The following is a 22,437-nucleotide window of genomic DNA, read 5'->3' as shown; positions in this document are numbered from 1 at the left end:
CACAGCAACATTGTGTTTTACAAACATTTATTTATTAATTCGGCATGCATATTAATGTTAACAATTTCAGAATCTATTAAATTGAAAAAATCTTAATTTTAACTGGAAATATTTGATGTCATAATTTTAAAGATGTCAAGTTCACGATGTCAATTTACAATGTCAATATTTTATATAATAATAGGTATGTTCAATATAATAGAATTTACGTGGAAGTTTGCTAAAATTATACAATATTGAGTACACAGTCATACACTTAATGTCATAGCATGTCTAAACAAAGATAATAAATTAAAAATTATTAAAAATAATTGCATAATGTCATGGAATTGTAGTATAATGTCAATAATAAAAATTAATAAAATTTGTATAAATTGGGTAGATACCACTATGTCAAAGTTTATCTTTAAAATAATCTTCCAATCTATAATAACATTTTTGTAATAGCATATTTTTAAGGAGGAGTTCAAATTTTTTATCATTGATTTCTGCCTTTATATTTTGTGACAAGTGATTGTAAATTTTAATCGACATGACGTTTGGGCTCTGACTATGTAAATGTAGTTTAGATTCCGGGATAGTCAGTTTATGTTTATCACGTGGGACGTATCGGCGATGTGGTTGATCTATTACTTTTGTCGTAAACTTTGGATACTTTCGTACGAACTTACACTGCTCTAAAATGTATATCGACGCTAATGTTAGTATTTTATACTCCTTGAAGTAAGGTTCACAACTCACACGGTCTTTGATGTTTGCAATGACTCGGATGCATTTTTTTTGTAGGATAAAGAGGTCGTTTACTTCGGTACTATTTCCCCACAGTATAATTCCGTAGCGAAGCCACCCGTATGCGTAGGCGTAGTAGGCTGTTAAGGCCGTCTTTATATCAGTTGTTTTTTTTAGCTCTTTTAGTCCGTAGATAAAAGATGATAATTTTGAATGCAGTTTTTTTACATGTTCTTTCCAATTTAAGTGCGAGTCAATATTCAAACCTAAAAAGTTGAAAGTGCTTACCATTTCAATTTTCAAATCTTTATAAATAAAGTTAATTGGCAATTCCTTTTTTTGATAAGGTCTAAATTGCATGAGTTTAGTTTTTTTTANGTTACTACAATGGTCGAAAAGAAGACCCAGGGAAATTATACTTTTGACCTGGACAAGAACTTAACTTCACTTTATTTTCTTCCTATAAGTATTTGACATTGAAAGTTTTTATTTTCCGATAGCCAAACGTTTCTCAAATGTAAAGAGAGTGCTATTAGAATTAAATTACGCTTCAATTTTTTATAATGTGCCTTCATTTTGGCAAACAACAGTAATGGACATAACAAGGAAATTAGAAAAACGACTTTTGATTAAGTTTTTCTACGGTATTATTTGTAGTTTCTACTATTGTAATAGCAAAAACAAATAAAACTTTTATGAACTTTCCCATAAAAATAGTTTTATACAGATAGATATAAAAAAACATGTGTTCGCCTGCCTGGACACAGAAAATTGACTGTTTCGGCGAAATACCCGATACCGAATTTGCCCCTCAACACAGACGCGCTTTTTCGATTCTGCGATACGATTGGTCAAAATAGCTGACGTCAACTGTTAAAAATTCCCGTAATCGGGGTTCAGAGCCCCGATTACGGTAACTTTTAACGTTTCCAATCCAGATGCGCTTCATCGATTCTGCGATACGATTGGTCAAAACAGCTGACGTACGCTGTTGAACGACCAATCGTGGAATGAAAAACGGAGCGCAACTGGTGAAGGAAGAAGCGCCAAATGGCGCCAATCATGGNTTTCTTTGATGTAGTGAAGCTTTTTTGATGCAATTACTGTTTTTTTTAGAACCTTTTGATACTTGTTATAATAATTAATAATGATTTGATTTTTTGTTTGTGTTTTTAAACTTCTTAATAGTCTCTTATTATTACATGATATTTTTATACCTTTTGTTAACCATCCTTTTTTTTATTAGTTTTTAGGGTCACTTGTTTTTTGGGAATACATTTATCAAGAAGTTTTTGTAATACACTATTAAATGATTCATAATTTTCATCGATGTTTTTTTGAGGGTTTATTATTTCATTCCAATCTATATTTTGAAGTTCATTTTTAAAATTGTCCATGTTTCTAATATTAAAAAATCTTTTTTCCATTTTCCAATTTATTCCTTGATTTTTTATTAATTCACTAAGCTTTATTATGGTTCCCTTATGGTCGGAAAAACCTAAGCCATTTACATAACAATCACTAATGTCACTAAAATTCGTAAAAATTCAATCTAAACATGTCGAAGAAGAGTGTGTTACCCGTGTCGGTTCTTTTATTTGTTGTCTAAAATTATATAGTAAAAATAAATCGATTAATGACCTAGATTGTCTATTGTCTATCAAAGTATTAACGTTAAAGTCCCCTCCTAAGATAATTTTACGTTTGTTGTATTTATTGTTAAGTAATTCTAAGATTAAATTCATTTGCGTATAGAAAACTTCGGTCTCCCTACTATTCCAATACACGACTACTAATAATATATTCAAATTAATAATTGCTACGGCACAAACTTCTATCACGTATTCAATTGACATGTCCATTAAATCGCGTCGCTCCGTGTATTCCAAGTCGTCGCGCAGTAGGATGCACACGCCGCCGCCCTCGTAGTTGACGCGGCAGTATGAGGCGGCTAGGTTGTATCCACTAACGTTCAATAGATCAATTTTTTCCTTAGACAGCCAGGTTTCAGACACGCAGATTGATTGAAATCTATTTGGACTTTCTTCTATGAGTGTTTCCAAAAGAGTGGTCTTATTAGATAAACTTTGCATATTCTGGAAAAGTATTGTAAACGTGTTTNAGTTCAGAGACTGGTCATGATCGATGACCTTCAATCTATTTGTGAACGTGTACCAGAGTCGTTGGACGAGCTCCTGAAGGATCCGAAACTTTTCAAACCCTTATATACTTTCGTGGTTTCAACTCTGGGAACTATTTGAGAAGAGAAAATCAGTGAATCAGTTGGAATCATCAGTGCAGTGAACTCAGTGAAGTGAAGTGTCAAACACAGATGTGATGTCTCAAATTCAAACAAAAGTTCAACGGACTTCAAAGACTGGCTTAAAAGGGCTTGCTCCCAGAGCCGTGAAAAACTATATTAAAAAAAAAAAAACATCGCGATAACCTGAAGATTTGCGCTATCACGCGCTGATGCGCATGCATGCGTCGTTGTCGTTGTGCGACAAGCGGGATTATTCAAACTCGATTCCCAGTTGCCCCCGCTTATGTCGCACACTCACAGGGGGCAACTGTGAATTAATTTACAAAATTATCCCTACAACATAACAACACTTAAAATTATTACAAACTAATAAACAAAGTAGCATTATCTATTTGAATACGATAACACATTTCCACTAATCTATTTGATGAAAGTGGGCACCATTTAGTAGGAAGACTGGGGCATTTTAGTTGGTATAAATTGCTAGGTGCACCACCATCATAGTGGGGGCAACTGGGGTGACTATAAAATACCATGGAAAGAAGGAAAAAGAAGTAAATATGCATTATGTAATAAAAACACAAATTCATGGAACAATATTTATTTTCTTCCTTTGGTAGTTACTAATTTATTGCAGTTATAAAAGCTTCAAAGAGTAATTAAGTCTCTATCTAGTATGTAAAGAAACTTTAAGGTTTAACAAAAAGAAAACCACACGAGTGGGACCACGTGGGCGTAAGATAAGTAGGTAAGTAAATGTAAAATAATGTAAATAGTGTACATGTATAATATAAAATTCATAAGTAGCTTAGATTTTCTGGAAAACAAAATAAAAAACTATGTTATTAAAATATAGCATTAACAATTAATTCATATAAGGGCCGATTTTTCAATCGTCAGTTAACTTTTATCTGAAGAATAAACTTGTCATTTTGACATATTTCTCATACTAAAACTGTCAATGTGCCAAACTTATTCCTCAGTTAAAAGTTATCCAACGATTGAAAAATCAGCCCTAAGAATAGTAACTATAGTTATTATAACTACAATAACCACTAAAATAACATACTATGTTTTGCACAGATTTGCATCCAAATATCATAAAATATCACAACAGTAGTATCATGTTAACTGATCAATGTAACACATTTTGTAAATAAATTATATTAATAAAGGAAGACTTACTGTTTTGAATTCATACCATAATAGGTACTTAACAATTTTAAAGTTTAAAAAATATTTTGCTCACATAGGTATTTACACTAATACATAATTTTAAGGCACAATTGAGCAGCACCAATTATTGCTTTATTATTCTAGTAACTGGTTAAAGTTGAATAATCTGACTGAGAATTTTAATAATAAAAATTATTTTGTTATGCCATTTATTTTGGTATAATGGCTCAAGTTTAAAAAATTAGATAATTAGGTTTCCTCGAGCTAAAAGGTAAAATAGTGGAGAGTAAAATATTTTTTGGATTGTTAGAAGATGCCTGTAATCAATATAATTTACCATTTCAAAAGTTTAAGGGTAGTTATTAATATTTTGATTTTTCTCAGTCAAATTATTTTTAAAATTACAATTGTACCTATCTTAAATTCTAATTTAGAAAAATAAATATTTTATGTTATCAACAGTTATTGCATTTTTTGATTATGCACTAAGAAACAACCTTGGCCTTTACTAGGCTAAGCATAGGTATAATAAAACAAAGCTACATATTACAAGATATAAAAAAAGAGTTATTTTTATCACAACAACCAAGATTGGCAATGAGCTTTGTTAGGAATCCTTAGAGCTCATCAATCATTGTACATACCATCTAACAAGAAATCCATTCTTTTGTAATGTCTATTCTTCCAAGCCTCTTGTCCTCGGCGAAGTGCCATGTAGCCAAGAACAGCAAACATAGGTACCACCAGCATTGTTATAACAATGGGCATGACCAAATCAGGATGGCGACTGTGGGTTGCTGGTTCATGCTTCACACTAGGTGAAGGTAGTTGATCAGAAACAATTGACTTTGATGAACTCTCTGTCTTAGCTTTTTCTATCTGTACTCTTCGATCTGTTTCACTCAATGCTTCAGCTGACAACACTGCAGGTTTCTTAGGGCTTACTGTACTTTGCGTTTTGTTCAATGTGCTATCTTTAGCGCTCCCAACACTACTCGACGAGAGAAGAGTGGACGGCTTAGAAGATGGAGGTTGAAGTGATGCTGCAATTACTGTATTATTCGAAAATTTTGGGTCACTTACGGTGCTATCAATTCTCTCTGAATGATTTAGCTTGAATAAAGTATCTTCCGCTGATTCATATTGAACCCCTTTTCGAGGAACAATAGATTTCCCTTTCGAATTAACAATTTCCTTGTCCAAATTAGAGAGGTCAGAATGAACTTCCTTCGGCAGAGAAATTAAAGGCAATTCTGGTTTAATTGAGCCACCCTCGGTGTTGAGAGTAACGTTTGAATTATTGAAATCGATTAATATTGATTCAGTAGAATTTTTACTGTTGCTAATATTATTATTCGTCTCCAAAGATGTCAAAACATTTTTTCCACTTAAATGTGGAACAAATAATATTATACAAAAATATAATAGCAAATACATTTTAACATATAACAAAAGCTAGATTAATAATATTTATCAAAAATTGTTCAAATAACAATAACAAACTTAAAAGAAAGAAAGAAATGAACTATCGATTCGAAACGCGAAACGAGAGCAAATTTCCTAATGTTTCCTATTTTTTGATATTGACAGTTTTGACAGTGACATGACTGACATGTCAGCAGACTTTTTTTTTTCAATTGTCATATTTCAAACGAGCAAAGACTTTGAATTGCTTTGAATCTATAAACTACTAGCTTGATCCGCCCGTGGCTTCGCCCTCGTGAAATTTTCTGTTTCAAAAACCGGGATAAAATCTTTCCCGTTCTTTCCCGAGACTCAAAACTATTTCTATGCGTGCGCCATAAACAGTTGAACACCCCCAAAGTAACCCGGCCGGGCCCCGAACCCGATTGCGCTAAATATTTTCCACTACAATGCGACTAGACGACGAACGAAAATCACAAATTCGTATCGGGGTGTCGCTTTGACAGCTAGTTCAAACGATAACGAAACGCAACTGCTTCTTTGTGTAAAAGCTGAAAGAAAGCTACTTTTTCTCAAACTCAAGTCAAATGCCTTCACGCACGGACCTTCCTTGCTGTTTTTAGTGAAAAAATAAGGTGTTCGGATTTTTATTGGAAAGTGATTTAATCCGTTGTTTCGTCTTTGTTTGCGCGTGAACTTTATCGCAATACCGAATTTGCCCCTCAACTGTGCCCCGCCCGATTACGCTCGTATCGCAGAATCGAAGAAGCGCGTCTGTATTGGAGACGTTAAAAATTACCGTAATCGGGGCTCTGGAATGAAAAACGGAGCGCAACTGGTGAAGGAAGAAGCGCCAATGTATTGGAGACGTTTAAAATTAGCGCAATCGGGGCACAGTCCCCCTAGGCAAGTTGCACCTATATCCAAACCAAAGTTTATGCTTCACAACCACAAGTTGCAAAATGTGACAGTTTTTATGTCAAAGGGTGGTCGAAAAGCCTTTTTTTTGTATAGTTCCAAAATACTGAACTGTCCTATCGATGACATTGACAGCGGGGCGCCACCGTCAATACCGAATCGCTGGTTCCGATTTTTGCCATGTTGGAAACCATAAATTTGAACGATGGTAGCGCCCCCCTGTCATTGAGTTTGGCGGGACAGTTCAGCGTGGGTCATCTATATACTATTACGTGCTCTGCCCCCCTAGACAAACTTTTTGATCGAATCGAAAATCGAATCCGTCAAAACTCCATACAAAAAAGGGGCTTTTCGACCACTTTTCGACTGGTTTGCGATTATAATTTGCACTTTGTCTAGACCCACTGTGGTATGGAGTTATAGCCTGACCAGGAACATAAAAACCCTGGCACAGAGGCGCTTCAATTGCATTTGATAGTGCAACACTGAGTACAGTCGTACATGTGTTAAATTAATAGGCTAAATTTATGTATCAGGATTCAGGATTACGGGCTAATTTGATATTTTCATAAATTAACGAAAAATATTATTAAAGATAACCTGGTTTAAATAAATTAAATGAATCATCAATCGAGCTAGTAGCATTTATTTTATTATTCATCAATAATCAAATTCAGAACTTGAATATTCAACTGCAATGTCTGCTCATGAACGCTTCAAACTCGGTACTTCTTTCCCAATTCCATAAAATTCAAAACTTAGAAAGTGACAAAAAACTTTAAAATAGGTAGTTGAAACAGACTACAGCTAATTTTCATAGTGGACTGTACTATACGATAAACATGTCAGTCAATTTGACAACCTTTGTCGGAAACATTATTCAATGAAAATATTGTCCGAACCCTTAGTATTTCTCTTCGACAAATACATTAACACATCGTGAACCACTTTTCTTTCACGACTATAAAAATATTTTAGCAATTTAATTCACGAAATCAATTGCACACATTTAAAAAAAAGTTTGTTTACACTTTGACAACAATAGACTGACATGCATGGTGACATGTCAATGAAGTTTTCAGTTACTGTTCCCATTAAAAGAAATTAGTACCATTAGTTTTCCGCAACATGGCGAGGGTTTTTATGTTCCTGGTCAGGCTATACAACGGTTATCCTTGGTATAGATGACCCACGCTGAACTGTCCCGCCAAACTCAATGACAGGGGGGCGCTACCATCGTTCAACTATATGGTTTCCAACATGGCAAAAATCTGAACCAGCGATCCGGTATTGACGGTGGCGCCCCACTGTCAATGTCATCGACAGGACAGTCCAGTATTTTGGAACTATATGCTGAGCAACGGATTCGATTTCCGATTGGTGCCACTTCTCTAGACCCAAAGTGGTAACAACTCACTCATTCTCGTAATTTCATTCGCTCGTGACTCACTCACTCACTCACTCCCTTGTTTGACAGACGTCTGTCTGACGTCGTCTGTCAGTCAGTCATTTCCATCAAGAAGATAAAAAAAAATGTATAAAAAATCGTAGTCCACAGCAGTATGGTTGAAGTAATCAATCTAATTTTATTTCTATCAAGAAATGTAGTTTAAAACTGTATTCTGGAAGCGAAAAATTAACGAAATGAACGAATAAAATATAGTGTACAATGTGTATCTAGTGTGTGATCAATGTTATCTTTGAAGCCCAGAAATTTTTAGTGTGAAAATATTATTGCTGGTGAGTACTTAATTTACTATCAAATAGATTTAAATCTTTTCAACTATTTACCATTTTAGATAAGGTATTTATTGTTAGTTTTCATTAACTATTGCGATGTTATTTATGTGTTATTTTGATTATGAATTAGACAATACATAATTTATTTTGCTTTTAAAGTCTGCATTTTGGTTAATAGCTGATTTGAAATTTTCATTAAATCTTATCCCTCTTGTTTTCACTTACATGGTTAGTTATTCACTTTTGTGAATTTCAGCAATCGAATTCCTTCTTTTAGACTTATACCTTGGTCACACAGTTCAGATTGGGTTCATAGATTGGGTTTTACTCATTTATCATGATTTGATTGCATAAATAACACGTAAAATGTTGATAAATTTATGTTCTGTCTTATCAACAGACTTAATATGGTCAGCAACATATTCTCTTAAAAATGGCTTGTAAAATAAAGCACATGAGCTAACAATGAGTGCTCCAAGTGGGTGTGTTAGCTGCAATGATGGCTCTCAACAGTTCGACATTAAACATGACGCTGACTGCTCTGAAGGGGAGGATGCCCAAATCCGACTGGCGCCCCATGTGCAGGCATATTTGGCCCACAACAATCCCACCACAAATTGTTGCGGACTGGCCATCCCCATTGCTTTTGAAAGAGCTGCAGCTGGTACTTGGTGGAACCCCAGATTTGATTCCGAAATACTTGAAGGCCAATACCGAAGCAGTTCCTTTAAGCAGATACGGTTAAGATTCAGGTAAAACTTATAAATGAGATGCATTTCCTGCATGTTAAATTTTCCTTTGAGTATATTTGATGTTTTTATTTTTTCTTTTCAGATTTGCACTTTTATACATTTTGATATTTTCTATATCCTGGTTTGTCTACTTTGTGGGCCTTGGCTTGAATGGTGTGACAGTTAAATGGCCATTCCTTTGTTCTATGTTTGGTGGGGTACTCTTAATTACGTCTGTTATGCTGTTTGTCACATTTACAAATATTTATAAGATTTACACATTTAAGCTGTCCCTAGTCATGGCACTTGCTCTGTGTTCGCTGAGTCTCTCCCTTGTGACACTGACCACCCAGGTAGAATCAGCATCGTCCCATGCTGCAGACATAAGCCAGTCAGGTCACTTTACCATGTGTATCGAGATCTTATTGATTATATACACTTTAACTCCACTACCATTGTATGCTTGTGTTATCATTGGACTTGTATATTCCATTGTATTTGAAATTTTGAACATTGTATTGCACTTAACAGAACAGCAATGGCTAGGTCCTGGAATGTTTGTGAGGGTCCTACTTCAATTTTGTGCCCACATAATAGGTGTACATATTTACTTAATGACGTTTGTAAGAATGCGTGGAACATTTATGAAAGTTGGCCAAAGCTTGCTTGTGAGGAGACAACTTGAAATGGAAAAACAGTTAAAAGAGAAAATGATTCACTCTGTGATGCCTCCTAAACTGGCCAGCTGGTTAATGGAAGAGCAAGTGTTAGAATCTGAACCAAATCTCAAACCTCATGATCCACTTAACCCAAGAGTCTCAAATCCAGGGGCTTCAGACATAAAATCACTATTCAGACCATTTAATATGAGCTGTATGGACAATGTTAGTATTCTATTTGCTGATATTGTTGGATTCACTAGGATGTCCAGTAATAAAGGTGCTGATGAGTTAGTTAATATATTAAATGATTTGTTTGAAAAATTTGATGAATTATGCCAAATTCATGGATGTGAAAAGATATCTACATTAGGAGACTGTTATTACTGTGTGTCTGGTTGCCCAGAACCAAGACCAGACCATGCAACATGCTGTGTAGAAATGGGATTAGGTAAGTTCAATCATTTTTATATCTGGTACTAAACTGTCATAGCAAAGCCAATGATTCATTACACACTGGTCTATGAGTAATGAATATGAATTAAACAAATGAGAGCAATTGATATTATCACATCTAAACTTAGAGTCCATTTAAATGGCGGATAGAAGCACAACCTCTGTAATTATTTTAATAATTAATCCCTGTGGGAGACAAACAGGTGGTAGAGAACGGAAAATATCGCCCTTTTCTTTAGCAATCCTTTAATTATAGAGCTTGTAACAAATCAATAATGAATAAGTTTTACCTACATTTTAAAAAAGGGTATTTCTTGCGCTATAAGAATGTAAAATGACGTATAAAGAATAAAAGTAACTATTTTATTTTATATTTAAGGTATGATAGATGCAATTCAAGAATTTGATAGAGAAAGAGGTGAGGGCATCAACATGAGGGTGGGTGTGCATACTGGGACTGTCCTGTGCGGAATCGTGGGAACACGAAGGTTCAAGTTCGATGTATGGAGCAACGATGTTACATTCGCCAATAAGATGGAATCCACTGGAAAGCCAGGCCGCGTCCATATCTCCGAAGAGACCAGCAAGTTTCTCGGGGGCTCCTACGTTTTAGAAGAAGGAGAGGAAGTGTTTGGTAAGTTATTTATAATATTCGATTTGCCTGTAATTTGTTTCTCAATCTGTTGTGTTTGTAGCTCAATAAACTCTTGTATGTTTAGGTCACAAAACCTACTTCATTGAAGGCCGTCAGCTGTATTCCCCGTACGACAACGATCAGTGTCATACTCCCGCAAATCCTGTGAATTTACGCCTTATCATATCTCCTGCTGTGTCCCCTCAATCCGCTCTCTCATTTACCCACTCCCCGCCTCCCGTCTCTTCGAGAGACAATGACACGAATGACAAGCACAGTCCAGGGGTACATGATGTCAACAACTTCTTATCACCGAACCCATTCAATTTTCGTACTAAAGCTAGTTCACTGCCAAGTATATTAGATTCAGATGTCGAGTTAGACGAGAAAAGGGATAAGGGTTTCCCAGAAAGAAATGAGAATTCATCAAAAAGTCCAACATCTGTAGGTAAGTGTATTTGTTATGTACATCAACCGCGCATCAAGCTATTACACTGTGGTATCATCATTACGTAGTTAAAATAGGGGTGGTATTATAAGCCTAGGCGCAGATCACCGATTTTTAGTTGGCCGATAGTTGGGTCGGGCTGTTAATCAGTATGGAGATGTATGAAAGTGCGCACATTACACCGATTTGCTATCGGCCGATTCTTCATACAAATTAAAATCGGGCCCAACTATCGGCCAACTAAAAGTCGGTGGTCTGCGCCTAGGCTAACAAATTCAAATTCAAATTTTTTATTGCACGAATGTAGAGTATGATACGTCGTAGAATGTAAAGTGATTTTCGAGGTAAAGCTGCTCTTGATATACCTTGACACGAAACAGAAAATAGAGAAAGATTGATAGAATGATTCACTGCAACACAGACGAGATTATCTGCGGACTGCAATAACTCATCTTGCTCATGTGTTAGAAGATTTGTGTGTTGATGTAAACTCTGTATCTGTTTCGTTTGTTTACTTAACCATGCTGATATAATAACGAATTGAACTGTGGAAAAGTCATATTATCAGTGCGGTACATGGCACAAGTAAGATAAGATTATAATATGACTCTCATTGCTTGAAGGTGATGTCGTCTGTCACGGAGCTTAACACAAGTTCTAAACTATGACAGATACGAGTATACTTAAATTGATAATGATACTTTAGTTACGCGCAGTTTATCAGTTTCGTAAATAATTTTCTATATTCGGGCTACCTAAAACATTATTATTTGTTGAAGATTTAAATATGTGAATGCGCAACTCTCTTTCTTATTCAAACTACATACTGATTACACACGACTTGATCAAATTTCATCGATCAGCAATTCAGATATGTAGGATTTCGATTAGTTGTCGAAACTAGATACTTACGTACCGATAATTTAATGTTTTGTAAGAACCTACGTATATTTTGTATTATTGTAATCTTTTCCAATACCTACATATTAGCATCATACCATTACGTCGCGTAGATGTTTAAATAAAAATCAACTGTGTACATAATCATACACTCACGTTAACTTTAACAACTTATTATTACAATAATCCCACATCAAGTGATAATTTGCTAAATAGTATGTAAAACATCCCAAACGTGTGGTGTAGTTTACAAAATAAACACGCTTTTCTCGTCATCATGAAACTATTAATACGCCTGTATAGGATGTGGTTCCTTGCAGTTTACAATGTCTATATGATCTTAGCACGCTCGCTATTCTCGCTAACAATAATCTTCTAAACATTTTTCAGGGAGCTACGGGAAGTATACTAATAAGTTAAAAAATTGGAAAGTGCCCAGATTTTTGAGAAAACATTCCGACACTCCTTTACACGAGATGAAAAAACAGGAGTATAGCGATAAGACAATACACTTTTTGGAGCAGGGCGACGGGACCGGCGTTCAGTCTAGCAACGGGTATCAACAAGTGCCTATAGTAATAGAATCTCAAGACAATAAAAATGCTAGGCCTATACAGAGTCATAGTAAGCTGCATATACCGCAGATCCATGACATGGGATCTTTCGAGAGGGAGGTCATAGACATTCGGTCGTATCTGAGTCAGTCCAGGAGTAATATGTCGCCGTTTGCCAGGAGTAGCAGCTACAGATCCCAGTACGGGAGACCACACAACCATATTGAGGTGAATATCAGTAGTTAATTAAGTTTTTTAGCTGTTTTACTTCAGTTAGTAACAATAATAATATACAGATGCGGACGGAAGATAGGCACTCGTGTTTATCGCCTCTTGGATCGTGTAAACACAATGACATATTTACTTAAGCCAAAAGATGAAGTAAAGATACGAGAGAATTTGTGGCGAACCTTGAATTAACAGTCATTATTTATTGATTATCATGACGGGCTGAAGCCGTTAAATTTTGTCATAAATATTTGGTTTTCTGGCAAATTGAGTGATATCATGTAAGAGCAGATTTCATAACATTTCATCAGCCAGTAGTTTGCTTGAGTTTCGATTCTTTGGTTGCATGTAATGAAAGTAATCAGGCGTTCATCAATGTTGCCGAGATCATAAAATTATCTCGATAAATATTCAGCGACTAGCCGGCGCCGTCTATATCTGTAGACGTGCTGTTTTCATTTTATAACGTTAAAAAACGTGTTGTTTATTACTGCTCTATGACTGCTTTTCACACGATTTAAATACAAAGATCATTCATGACTTAACCTGTATATGGCACGTTACAGTATTATTGGATAGCATTCATAAAAATACAGCATAAGTACTCGTTTATTGTAAGAATGTATATATATGTAGATTTATGTAAGCATATATGCACGTATTCGTACGTGCATATATGCTTACATAAATCTACATTGAGGTTCTAACGCGTATATTTATAGCTCGCAGTCTGCCTCATATATTTCTTAATGTTGTATCGATTAAATTAAAATAGCTAGCGGTGATAATTAACCATAATATTATTAAATCTTTTAACAATGAAAAATACTAGTCATCAGCAAAACTTCTATTTCCCCCTTGTCAATAATTCACAATACCCCAAGGTTCACGAGTTTATAGACTTCACTTTGTATTTGGGGCTTATTTAAAAAAATAAATAAATCTGTAGGTGCCCGTGTGCCGCGCTCGAAGTTCGACAATAACAACGCAAGGGGAGCTCACGCGGCCCAAAGATCGGAAGCTCAACCTTCCCTTACCGGCGCCTCTGCCTGTCAGGCCGCAGGACGATGCCGTGAGCCTCTGCCCTTCAGTCAACAGCCGCAAAGACTCCGGCATCAGAAGCACCAGCCGAAGGTCTAGCATACAGCAGCAGGTAATTAGACGATCCATTTCGTGAGTCGAATCACGAAAAGGCGTATCTAACAAAATGGCGATATTGAGTTAAACACACCATGTTGTTAAAATACATGCAATTTATAACCTCAAAAAAGACCGTACCTAAATTCTTATTAGGAAGCCAGTATTGACAGGTAAAAAGGACCCGAAATGCATTTTTCCATACTTCAAAAATTTCTTTAAAGCTCACTATAAAATTGATAAAAATCAGTTACGCCTTTTTGTGATTCGAGCCACGATTTTAATACAAATCGTGGCTCGAATGACAAAAAGGCGTTCTTCTTCTTAGTGCCTCAGTAACTGAGCACTGGGATACCCAAGCGTCTCTTTTGCTCTTGCCAGTGATGTCTCAAGTATACAGATCGATGTTTACATCATCTTGTGGAGTTCAGTTTTATGCGCAAGAGCTGTAGCTCCCGAAACGTGTTTTGAGAATGAACTCACCATTTCTATTTCATTCTGTGAGTAATATTATGGTTCTATAGAATATAATATATATAGAGGTTATATAGAGGTGAAAACTATAGGCTTTGACCAACTACACTGTATCTATGCAATTTATATATTTGTAAGCTGTTTGTTTTCTGAATAAAATAAAATAAAATAAAATAAAATAAAATAATAAGAGTGTTTACTTGAACTCATATTCTATTCACTGTTTATTAAGTTAGAACCATAAAATTTTTGCTTTCTGTGACTGTATCGATCGAATTATTTTATGGTAGAGAAATATCTTCTTTTTAATCGTTATACTCATCATAACAGAGTGGTCGAAGTCGTCAGGAGTATAGATTGTTTAGGCGGATGTTAAAAATATAGGCTAATGTAATCACATTTGGATTACTACAAAATAGCGCATTGAAAATAGTCCTACTGTGTTCAATGCGTCTGCACGTGCTACTCAGTCAATCGAGCGCAACATTGAATTGCAGCTTTTATTTCGTGGGAAATAAGGGCTATTTCAAGGTCAACATTTTACGTTTGATTCGCTGATGTGTACATAATACAAACAACAGCCCAGACAGATTTTATCTTTATGCATGACTATTTAAAAGCGACTCGAGTTTCGAGTTCTTATACATATCCTACATGTATATTATATACAACTATACAAGTAAGTCCATTCATTTCAAACGTGAGGCAGCATAACAGTAATAAAAACTGCATAAACTTTTTACACGTAATTTATTTATAAAGAACTTGCCAACAGATTCAATGTAAACAAACAATAAAATCTTCAAGGCCGATGTAATAGTTTCGAAGGCATGTGAATATGTAGTGACATAATCTACAGTATAATTTATATGAAGTCAATTGAGCATAAAAAGGTCAAAGTTTGTAGTAAACAATACAGAATGCAACAGTTAATGGTTCTTTCATTGCATATAGTTTATAAGCATGGACCGTTTCTGGTATTGTAACTATGTTTTGTTTCCGCGCGTTTTGTGATTATCACTGGAATAGTTAATAGTTGTTTGGTATTCCTCAAACATATTGAGAACTTGTAAATATTTACAAGTGGTATTTCAATTTGTGACTTTCTGGCGTTTTTGATCGGGACGTTCTACAGTAGTCACAGTTTGACGCGTTGTTCTTAACGTTAAGTTAACGCTGATATAAACAAACATCAACATTACCGAACCAAAGATATTTTGAAAAACTATATTTACGTTAAATAATGAGTAAGGTGGTTATCACACTGCGCCGCGCGTGATTTCATATAAAAAAACTCGCGCGCAGACGCGTTGTCAGTGTGTTGTGCCGCGCGTGTTTTCTATACAAACTGAGGTACTTGCATACAATGATTAAATCTGTCGCCCCGGAGCGCGGCGCAGTGTGATAACCGCCTAATGTTAACGTGCTAATAAATAGGATATTAAATATAATTATTGTGGTTCCCTAGATATTCGCGTTGAACCACGCAGCGCTTGCCACGTCCCAGGCGGACATGATGCAGCACCGCGTGTCGGGCTACTACACCTCCAGCCAGTCGTCGCTGAACGAGCCCTCCCGCGCCCGCCTGCCCGCCCCCCTCAACGACCAGCAAGTGCAGTCCCTCCAGAAACTACGCAAGCAATCAGACCTCCAACTCATCCGCTGCGTCCAGGACAACGCCAGGTCAGGAGTCAACTATTTTGTCCAAAGGCCCCTCAACAGATTCACCCTCTCCTTCAAATCCGACGAAATGGAAAAACACTACAGGGACAGAGCCCACAGGAGCGATGACACCGAGGACTTCCCCCCCACACTCACCACGTCTCGCTTCAACACCGCTCTAGATATACTTGTATCCATGATCATATTCTTAGCTGTGACCATTTCAGTATTCGTATTGTACGGGGAGTGGCGATTCTCCGCGGGGTGGTTCGCCCTGTTAGCTTTAATTGAAATCACAGCTATCTCCCTCTGTATCTACAGACATTACCTAAAGTGGAAGACGAAAAACGAACCTCACATTACAGACACGATCAGGAAGTCTGTTAAAATATTTAGGCAGCTGTCCAATTGGTATCCGTGGCATCTATCTGGCAGTCTATTGATAAGTTTACCTATTTTAGCCGTCCTTATAAACTTCTCATGTAATCATACGACGTTAGTAATTTTGAAAGGAGAGCAGTCGTTCTACGTTTATCTGCTGTGCCTGAGCATAGTGCACTTCTGCAACTTCACCCAGATGTGTTGGCTTGTGAAAAATACTCTAGTTACGATTTATGCTGGTTTATTTCTATTCCTCGCCGTGCTCGGCTGTCCCGACTCTAATACTCAAATTATAGGTGATATTATAAATCCAAAGTTCGCGAATTTCTCTTCTTTTGTAAATAATATAACGAATGATTCCTCCGAAGATTGGTTTCAAGGTAATAGCAGCGTGGATCGCGTGAGTTACGGACAGCATGAATTGCATTTAACGGAACTTTATTTAGATGTAGCTTTGTTGTTAATGCTGGTCTGGTTCTTGAACAGGGAATTTGAAATTAGTTATCGTTTAAGCTTTTACAGTAATGTCGTCGCGAATCGTGACAAACAGAGAGTGCAAAACATGAGGAATCAGGCGGATTGGTTGCTGCACAACATTATACCGCGACATGTGGCAGATCAACTCAAAAACACTGCTAAATATTCCGAGAATCATAAGGACGCCGGTATAATATTTGCCAGTATAGTGAATTTTAATGAAATGTACGATGAGTCTTATTTGAAGGGTAAGGAGTACTTGAGAGTACTCAACGAACTGATAGCGGACTTCGACGAGTTGTTAGAAAGGCCGGAGTTTCAACATGTAGAGAAAATTAAAACTATAGGCAGCACGTTTATGGCAGCTAGCGGGCTCAACCCCGATCTGAGGCAAGTCTCGGACGACCAGCACGATCATTTGTACCAGTTGATGGAGTTCGCTTTAGAAATGCAGAAGGTGGTTGATAATTTCAATCAAGATTTGTTGGAATTCGATTTCATACTCAGGATCGGTTTTAATTATGGCGACGTGACGGCGGGTGTGATAGGGACTACCAAGTTGTACTACGATATCTGGGGCGACGCGGTGAACATAGCGTCTAGGATGGACTCTACGGGCGTGGTGAAACGCATCCAAGTCGGCGAGTCGTGTATCCCTGTCTTGTCCAATAGGTACGAATTCGAGCAACGAGGCAGCGTCTATGTCAAAGGCAAAGACAACATGAACGTTTACCTGGTAGTCGGAAAGAAGGAAACATAGATAGTAAAATCGCTCGTATGAAACATAGAATCTGTGATTTATATTTTATATATTGTATTGATAAATGTAAAGAACCCTATTTATTGTGTGCAGTGCATTATTGTAGAAGTAAAAGCTTGAAGAAATACTCTGTGTTGTAAGGCTCATAATGTATATTATTAATTTATTTTTATTCTAGCAAGGTAAGAATAGAAAGTATACATGTAATTATTGAAAAGTTCTGTAGTAATATTATTAGAAGAAAGTGCTAAATCTCCTTGCCTATTTGATAACGTTAAACCTGTGACCAGTGCTCTAGTCTCAATTGAAATTTATGACGTGGTGGTCTAGTTTTTCTGTAAATTAACATTTTGAATATAATGAAGCTTTCCATGTCTAAAATGGTAAATGTTATAAGTCATGAGAAGGCAGTGTTCACAAAAATATTATATTATTATTGTGCAAAGATTAGACCACCTCAGTGATTTGTATATATTCGAATATACACTTTTCTGTAATGTTATTCATAAAAGATATATTTTGTATATAAAAATTAATATTGACCCATTTGGGAATAGCAAATTATATCAGGTTATAAGTACATAATTATGATATAAGTACATATTTATTTATACATACAATTGAATATGCATAAACGAATACATTGGTACTAAAATTTTGTAGTTGGTAGATTTGGACTAACAACCATACTGTACGTAATAATGTGTAAGGTATTGATAGTTGTTTGAAATTTGTACCCAATAGTTATTCGTAGTCGATGTGTGAGTAATATTTTATTCTTTGACCCATTTTGTTACTTTTCTTAGTGTTGTCGCGTCCTTCGATTTTAGTTTAAAATAAAATAAATACATGCACAAATATACTGCTTGCATAAAATATATTGTTGAAAGAGCACAATTTCATTGTAATCTATGTATTTTTGACCATTGATCTTTTAGCTAGATTTATGTCTATAGAATATTGTTATAAAAAGCATAGTAGAGCCAGTCAGCATTTGTAAATGAAGTTATTAACAGTAAACATTGGTTGGAACTCATTAACTAAACATGACTCAATGCTTTTTATAATATCTTATTCCATTAAAAGATTCTTCTTATAATATAAATCTAGTTTTTATGACAAGGTAATTGTGTTAATTGCATAGATTAAATAGTGCTGCAGCCAAGGCAAACATTGTTAGAATTTGCTACGCATTTAATTACTATTGTGTATTCTAAATAACCAATTAGTTAGATTGTCCAAGTTACTAAATCTAAAAGATTTGTACCTAAAGTAAATTAGAATGCATTATTCTCTGACATGAACGGTGATCTTCAAACTTATGACGAAAGCCTTATACATTCCACTTGTATTTAAACTATTGCCTTCAAAATGTCTATTTTATAATCTAGATGAAATTTTTAAATTGGCATTTTCATAAATAATAGATAATGGACTATTTACAGAATATTGGACCAAATCAGGTGTAATATTATAAGCTCTCTTATAGTTAATTATGTATTCCGATTTTTATCCCTTTTTGAATAAATTGTGATATCCTACTTATATTAATTATATCTATGTGTAAATATAATTTGTTTCAATCGACCTGGTGTAATGGAAACATTTATAAGGGCCGTTTAAAAGATAGAAATGATAAGGTTTCGCTAATATATGGTTGTTTGATTTAGGCTATATTCACGTTGATACTTGCTGGGCAAACTTGGTTGTAGCAATGTGAACATAAAGTTACTCTTTTTACAACAGGGAACAGAAAATGGTTTCAATTGTGATTAGTGTTTTTTGGAATACAAGAATTATACGAACGTATTTGTAAGTTACTATACTGATGTAATTTTGAGTCCTTTAAGCCAGCTTGTTTGAAACAAATTATGTTATGTAAAATGTATACCTTTATTTATTTGAATTTTATTTTATCATGAATTAAGCATGCGTCTATTTTATAGTCAAGTTGTTATAATTTCTGATATGTTAATAATGTTACTTTTGTAACCCCTATTATTATTTTTTCTGTTTGTGTGTACGAGTTATGGACAGTTTTATTTATTGAAATGTATATAGTTGTACGTGGTTTTGATGTTAATTTATGTTGTACGTAATTTAAATCAAAACGAAGATATTGTAATAAATCGAAAATGGGAAATATTATATTTATTATTTATTCTCAGCGAAATATTGAGAGACCTATTAATTAAATGTACGAATATTTATATAGTATTTTGAAATCGTAGTGTGCTTGAAAGTGACTGCTATTTGTACCTATGTATTAGTTTAAAATTGAATGATTACTGTTTGAGGCTAGAGGCCTTTTGAAATCAGTGCCATGCAAGACTTAGCCTACCATTCCTATTTACTGATACACGTACCAATATTGCGCAAAAACCTTTTGTACTTGTAAATATTTTATGTGAAAGCTTTTGAATATTGAGAATGCCGTTTTGTTGCATTCCTAAAAACAAATGACTAAAGAATCTTACGCGAATGGTCTAATTCTCCACATTCAGTCTACTTTAGTAGTGTACTTAGTAGGCACAGTAGTCTTCAGCAACTCTTTAAATAATGTTCCTCGGTAAAAGCTAATATAGTTTTTTCTAAACGTGCATTACCTTGCTCAATGGACTGTCTCTATTTCATTTTTCACTTTTTCCGTAATTAAAAACAAAATAGATTCACGATTGTCGAGTTTTATTTTAATTATCTCTAGATTACCTGGTAGATAAGAACAAGATAAAGTATGTCACTATTATTTTATTATTATTCTTTAGTAAATAATTTCATTAATTTAAATTACATAATAGTTCTCACGTGATTTTCCTTATTTTTCACGGAAGTCGCAAATGCGGAATATAGTTTACTACTACTATTTTGAACCTTATTGACAATTAAAACATTCCTAATCCCAATTAATGAGAAAGGGTATTGATAGGGTTGTCGCTCCAAGCAAAGTCGGCACTGGAGAACGCATAGATCATCCAGTAGAACAGGTTGAGAAGCGCGAACGAAGCAGGAAACAGCACTCGGGCAGCCCTGTCGATGTGCGACACGCTGTTGATGTGGCCACGACTGCCTGGAAATTACAATATACGTAGTTAGCAGGGTCGGAGATAGGATAGGGATGGATCCATGTTCGATGGACCGAGGATGTCAAGTTGTTGGATGAAACTAGGGAGATCGTGCCAATGGCCGTGTAATGCCATTGGTTGATAGTGATATTATTAGTCCCCTAGCTCCTATTGCAAGTGTATTTCAGTAGTAAAAAAGTCGTTCAGTCTTCATCCGAACTGCGATTATGAGGTTGTTGAGTGTCAGCTAATCGTTTGATTCTCGTACAATATAAATTTCCGGCGTTTACCCGTGGTCCCCCCAACATGTCACCCTGGTGGGTNTCGGTTGGTAACCGAAAGATACCAGGGGGTGCCATAGGACTTGTGACGGGGGGGGGGGGGGGGGGATCCCCCCGGGGGGTCTTGGTACGTGAAGAAGTTGGTAAAGTGGCCCATATTCGTTTCAGCTGCCTCTAGTAGTAGAGCGACTACCTATGGCGCATCTATGGCGACTTTCAGTTTGCGTCAGACGATCTTCGGCACAATGCCCCCCTGTCTCCATGGTAGCACTCTGTGCTAGACGTAGTACATAGTGTAGAAGTTGGTTAAGAGTCCGTACCCGCCTCCAGCTGCCTCTGGCAGCGGTAGCGGTCATCTCCAGCAAGGCAGTACAATAGCTGGCGCCAGCGCGGCACGCGGGTCTCGGCCTGCGTGGTGCGCTCCATAGTGAGCCGCACCATCTTGCTAGTCTAGAGGTTGGTTAAGAGTTCGGACCCGCCTCCAGCTGCCTCTGGCGGCGGTAGCGGTCATCTCCAGCAAGGCAGTACAATAGCTGGCGCCAGCGCGGCACGCGGGTCTCGGTGCTATGCTCGTAGTGATTGAACCAGAAATGACGTGATCCGCAGGAGAACCAAAGTGACTGACATAGTCCGCAGAATCGCTAAAATCAAGTGGCAGTGGGTGGAGCTCGTAGCTTGCAAAGCTGATGGCCGCTGGGGCAGAAAAATTCTTGAGTGGCGACCACGAGCTGGAAGACGTAATGTGCTGCAGACCCCCACTAGGTCGACCGACGATCTGGTGAAGGTTGTAGGAGGTGCCTGGATGCGGGCGGCGCAGGACCGGTTGTTGTGGAAATCCTTGGGGGAAGACCTTTGTCCAGCAGTGGACGTCATTCGGCTAAAACGAACGAACGATGATCTAAAAAAAAACCTAACTGCGTAAAAATGAACAGAAAAAGATAGAAACAAGACAACTTGTTCACAAATGCAGACGTAGGCATCATCAGTGACTAAATGTTTTGTTGGTGATGTGTATTTGATGCCTCCAACTGCATTTGTGAACACCAAGTTGTCTTGTTTCTATCTCTTCTCTTCGTTTTATTAATGAATACTCGAATGCAACCTCTACTTACATCAGGTTTCAATGTTAAAATTGTCAAGTTACAATAATATTACTGTCGTGTTTATTCTTAAATGTACCTTACAACATACACGACATTCCATACTGTGAAATTTCAACATTGTAAGGTACAGTCAAGCTCGTTTTTTTTAATGTAAGGGACATGCTATCTTTTAAACTACCCATTTTTCGAAAATTTGGCGTTTATATTATGAAAGAACAGAAAATTCTAAGAAACTTTGC

General features: G+C 36.3%; 3 protein-coding genes across 3 annotated transcripts in view; 1 reads left to right on the top strand and 2 right to left on the bottom strand.

The window, feature by feature from the left end:
- Nucleotides 1–4,537: 4,537 nt before the first annotated feature.
- Nucleotides 4,538–5,620, bottom strand: LOC114361165 (uncharacterized). Its single transcript, XM_028316133.1, has one exon. The coding sequence runs from the start codon at nucleotides 5,603–5,605 to the stop codon at nucleotides 4,796–4,798; it is 810 nt and encodes a 269-aa protein (XP_028171934.1). The 5' UTR covers nucleotides 5,606–5,620; the 3' UTR covers nucleotides 4,538–4,795.
- Nucleotides 5,621–7,992: 2,372 nt separating this feature from the next.
- Nucleotides 7,993–19,851, top strand: Ac13E (Adenylyl cyclase 13E). The gene is made up of 8 exons (XM_028316098.1): nucleotides 7,993–8,251; nucleotides 8,652–9,003; nucleotides 9,086–10,092; nucleotides 10,477–10,731; nucleotides 10,817–11,179; nucleotides 12,470–12,861; nucleotides 13,811–14,014; nucleotides 15,941–19,851. The coding sequence occupies exons 2-8, from the start codon at nucleotides 8,717–8,719 to the stop codon at nucleotides 17,750–17,752; spliced, it is 4,320 nt and encodes a 1,439-aa protein (XP_028171899.1). The 5' UTR covers nucleotides 7,993–8,251; nucleotides 8,652–8,716; the 3' UTR covers nucleotides 17,753–19,851.
- The window catches only part of LOC114361148 (gamma-aminobutyric acid receptor alpha-like), a 30,717-nt gene continuing 28,082 nt past the window's right edge, over nucleotides 19,803–22,437 (bottom strand). Inside the window, exon 11 of the mRNA XM_028316106.1 lies at nucleotides 19,803–20,819. Within this exon, the coding sequence (XP_028171907.1) occupies nucleotides 20,656–20,819 (164 nt within the window). The 3' untranslated portion in view covers nucleotides 19,803–20,655. The remainder of the gene's footprint in view (nucleotides 20,820–22,437) is intronic.

The sequence above is a fragment of the Ostrinia furnacalis genome, unplaced genomic scaffold (genome assembly GCF_004193835.3).
Source record: "Ostrinia furnacalis isolate ACB-3 unplaced genomic scaffold, ASM419383v2 OfSCF5438, whole genome shotgun sequence".
NCBI classification, from domain to species: Eukaryota; Metazoa; Arthropoda; class Insecta; order Lepidoptera; family Crambidae; genus Ostrinia; species Ostrinia furnacalis.
The sequence above is the reverse complement of the archived record's forward strand: the minus strand, read 5'-3'. Positions and strand labels throughout refer to the sequence as shown.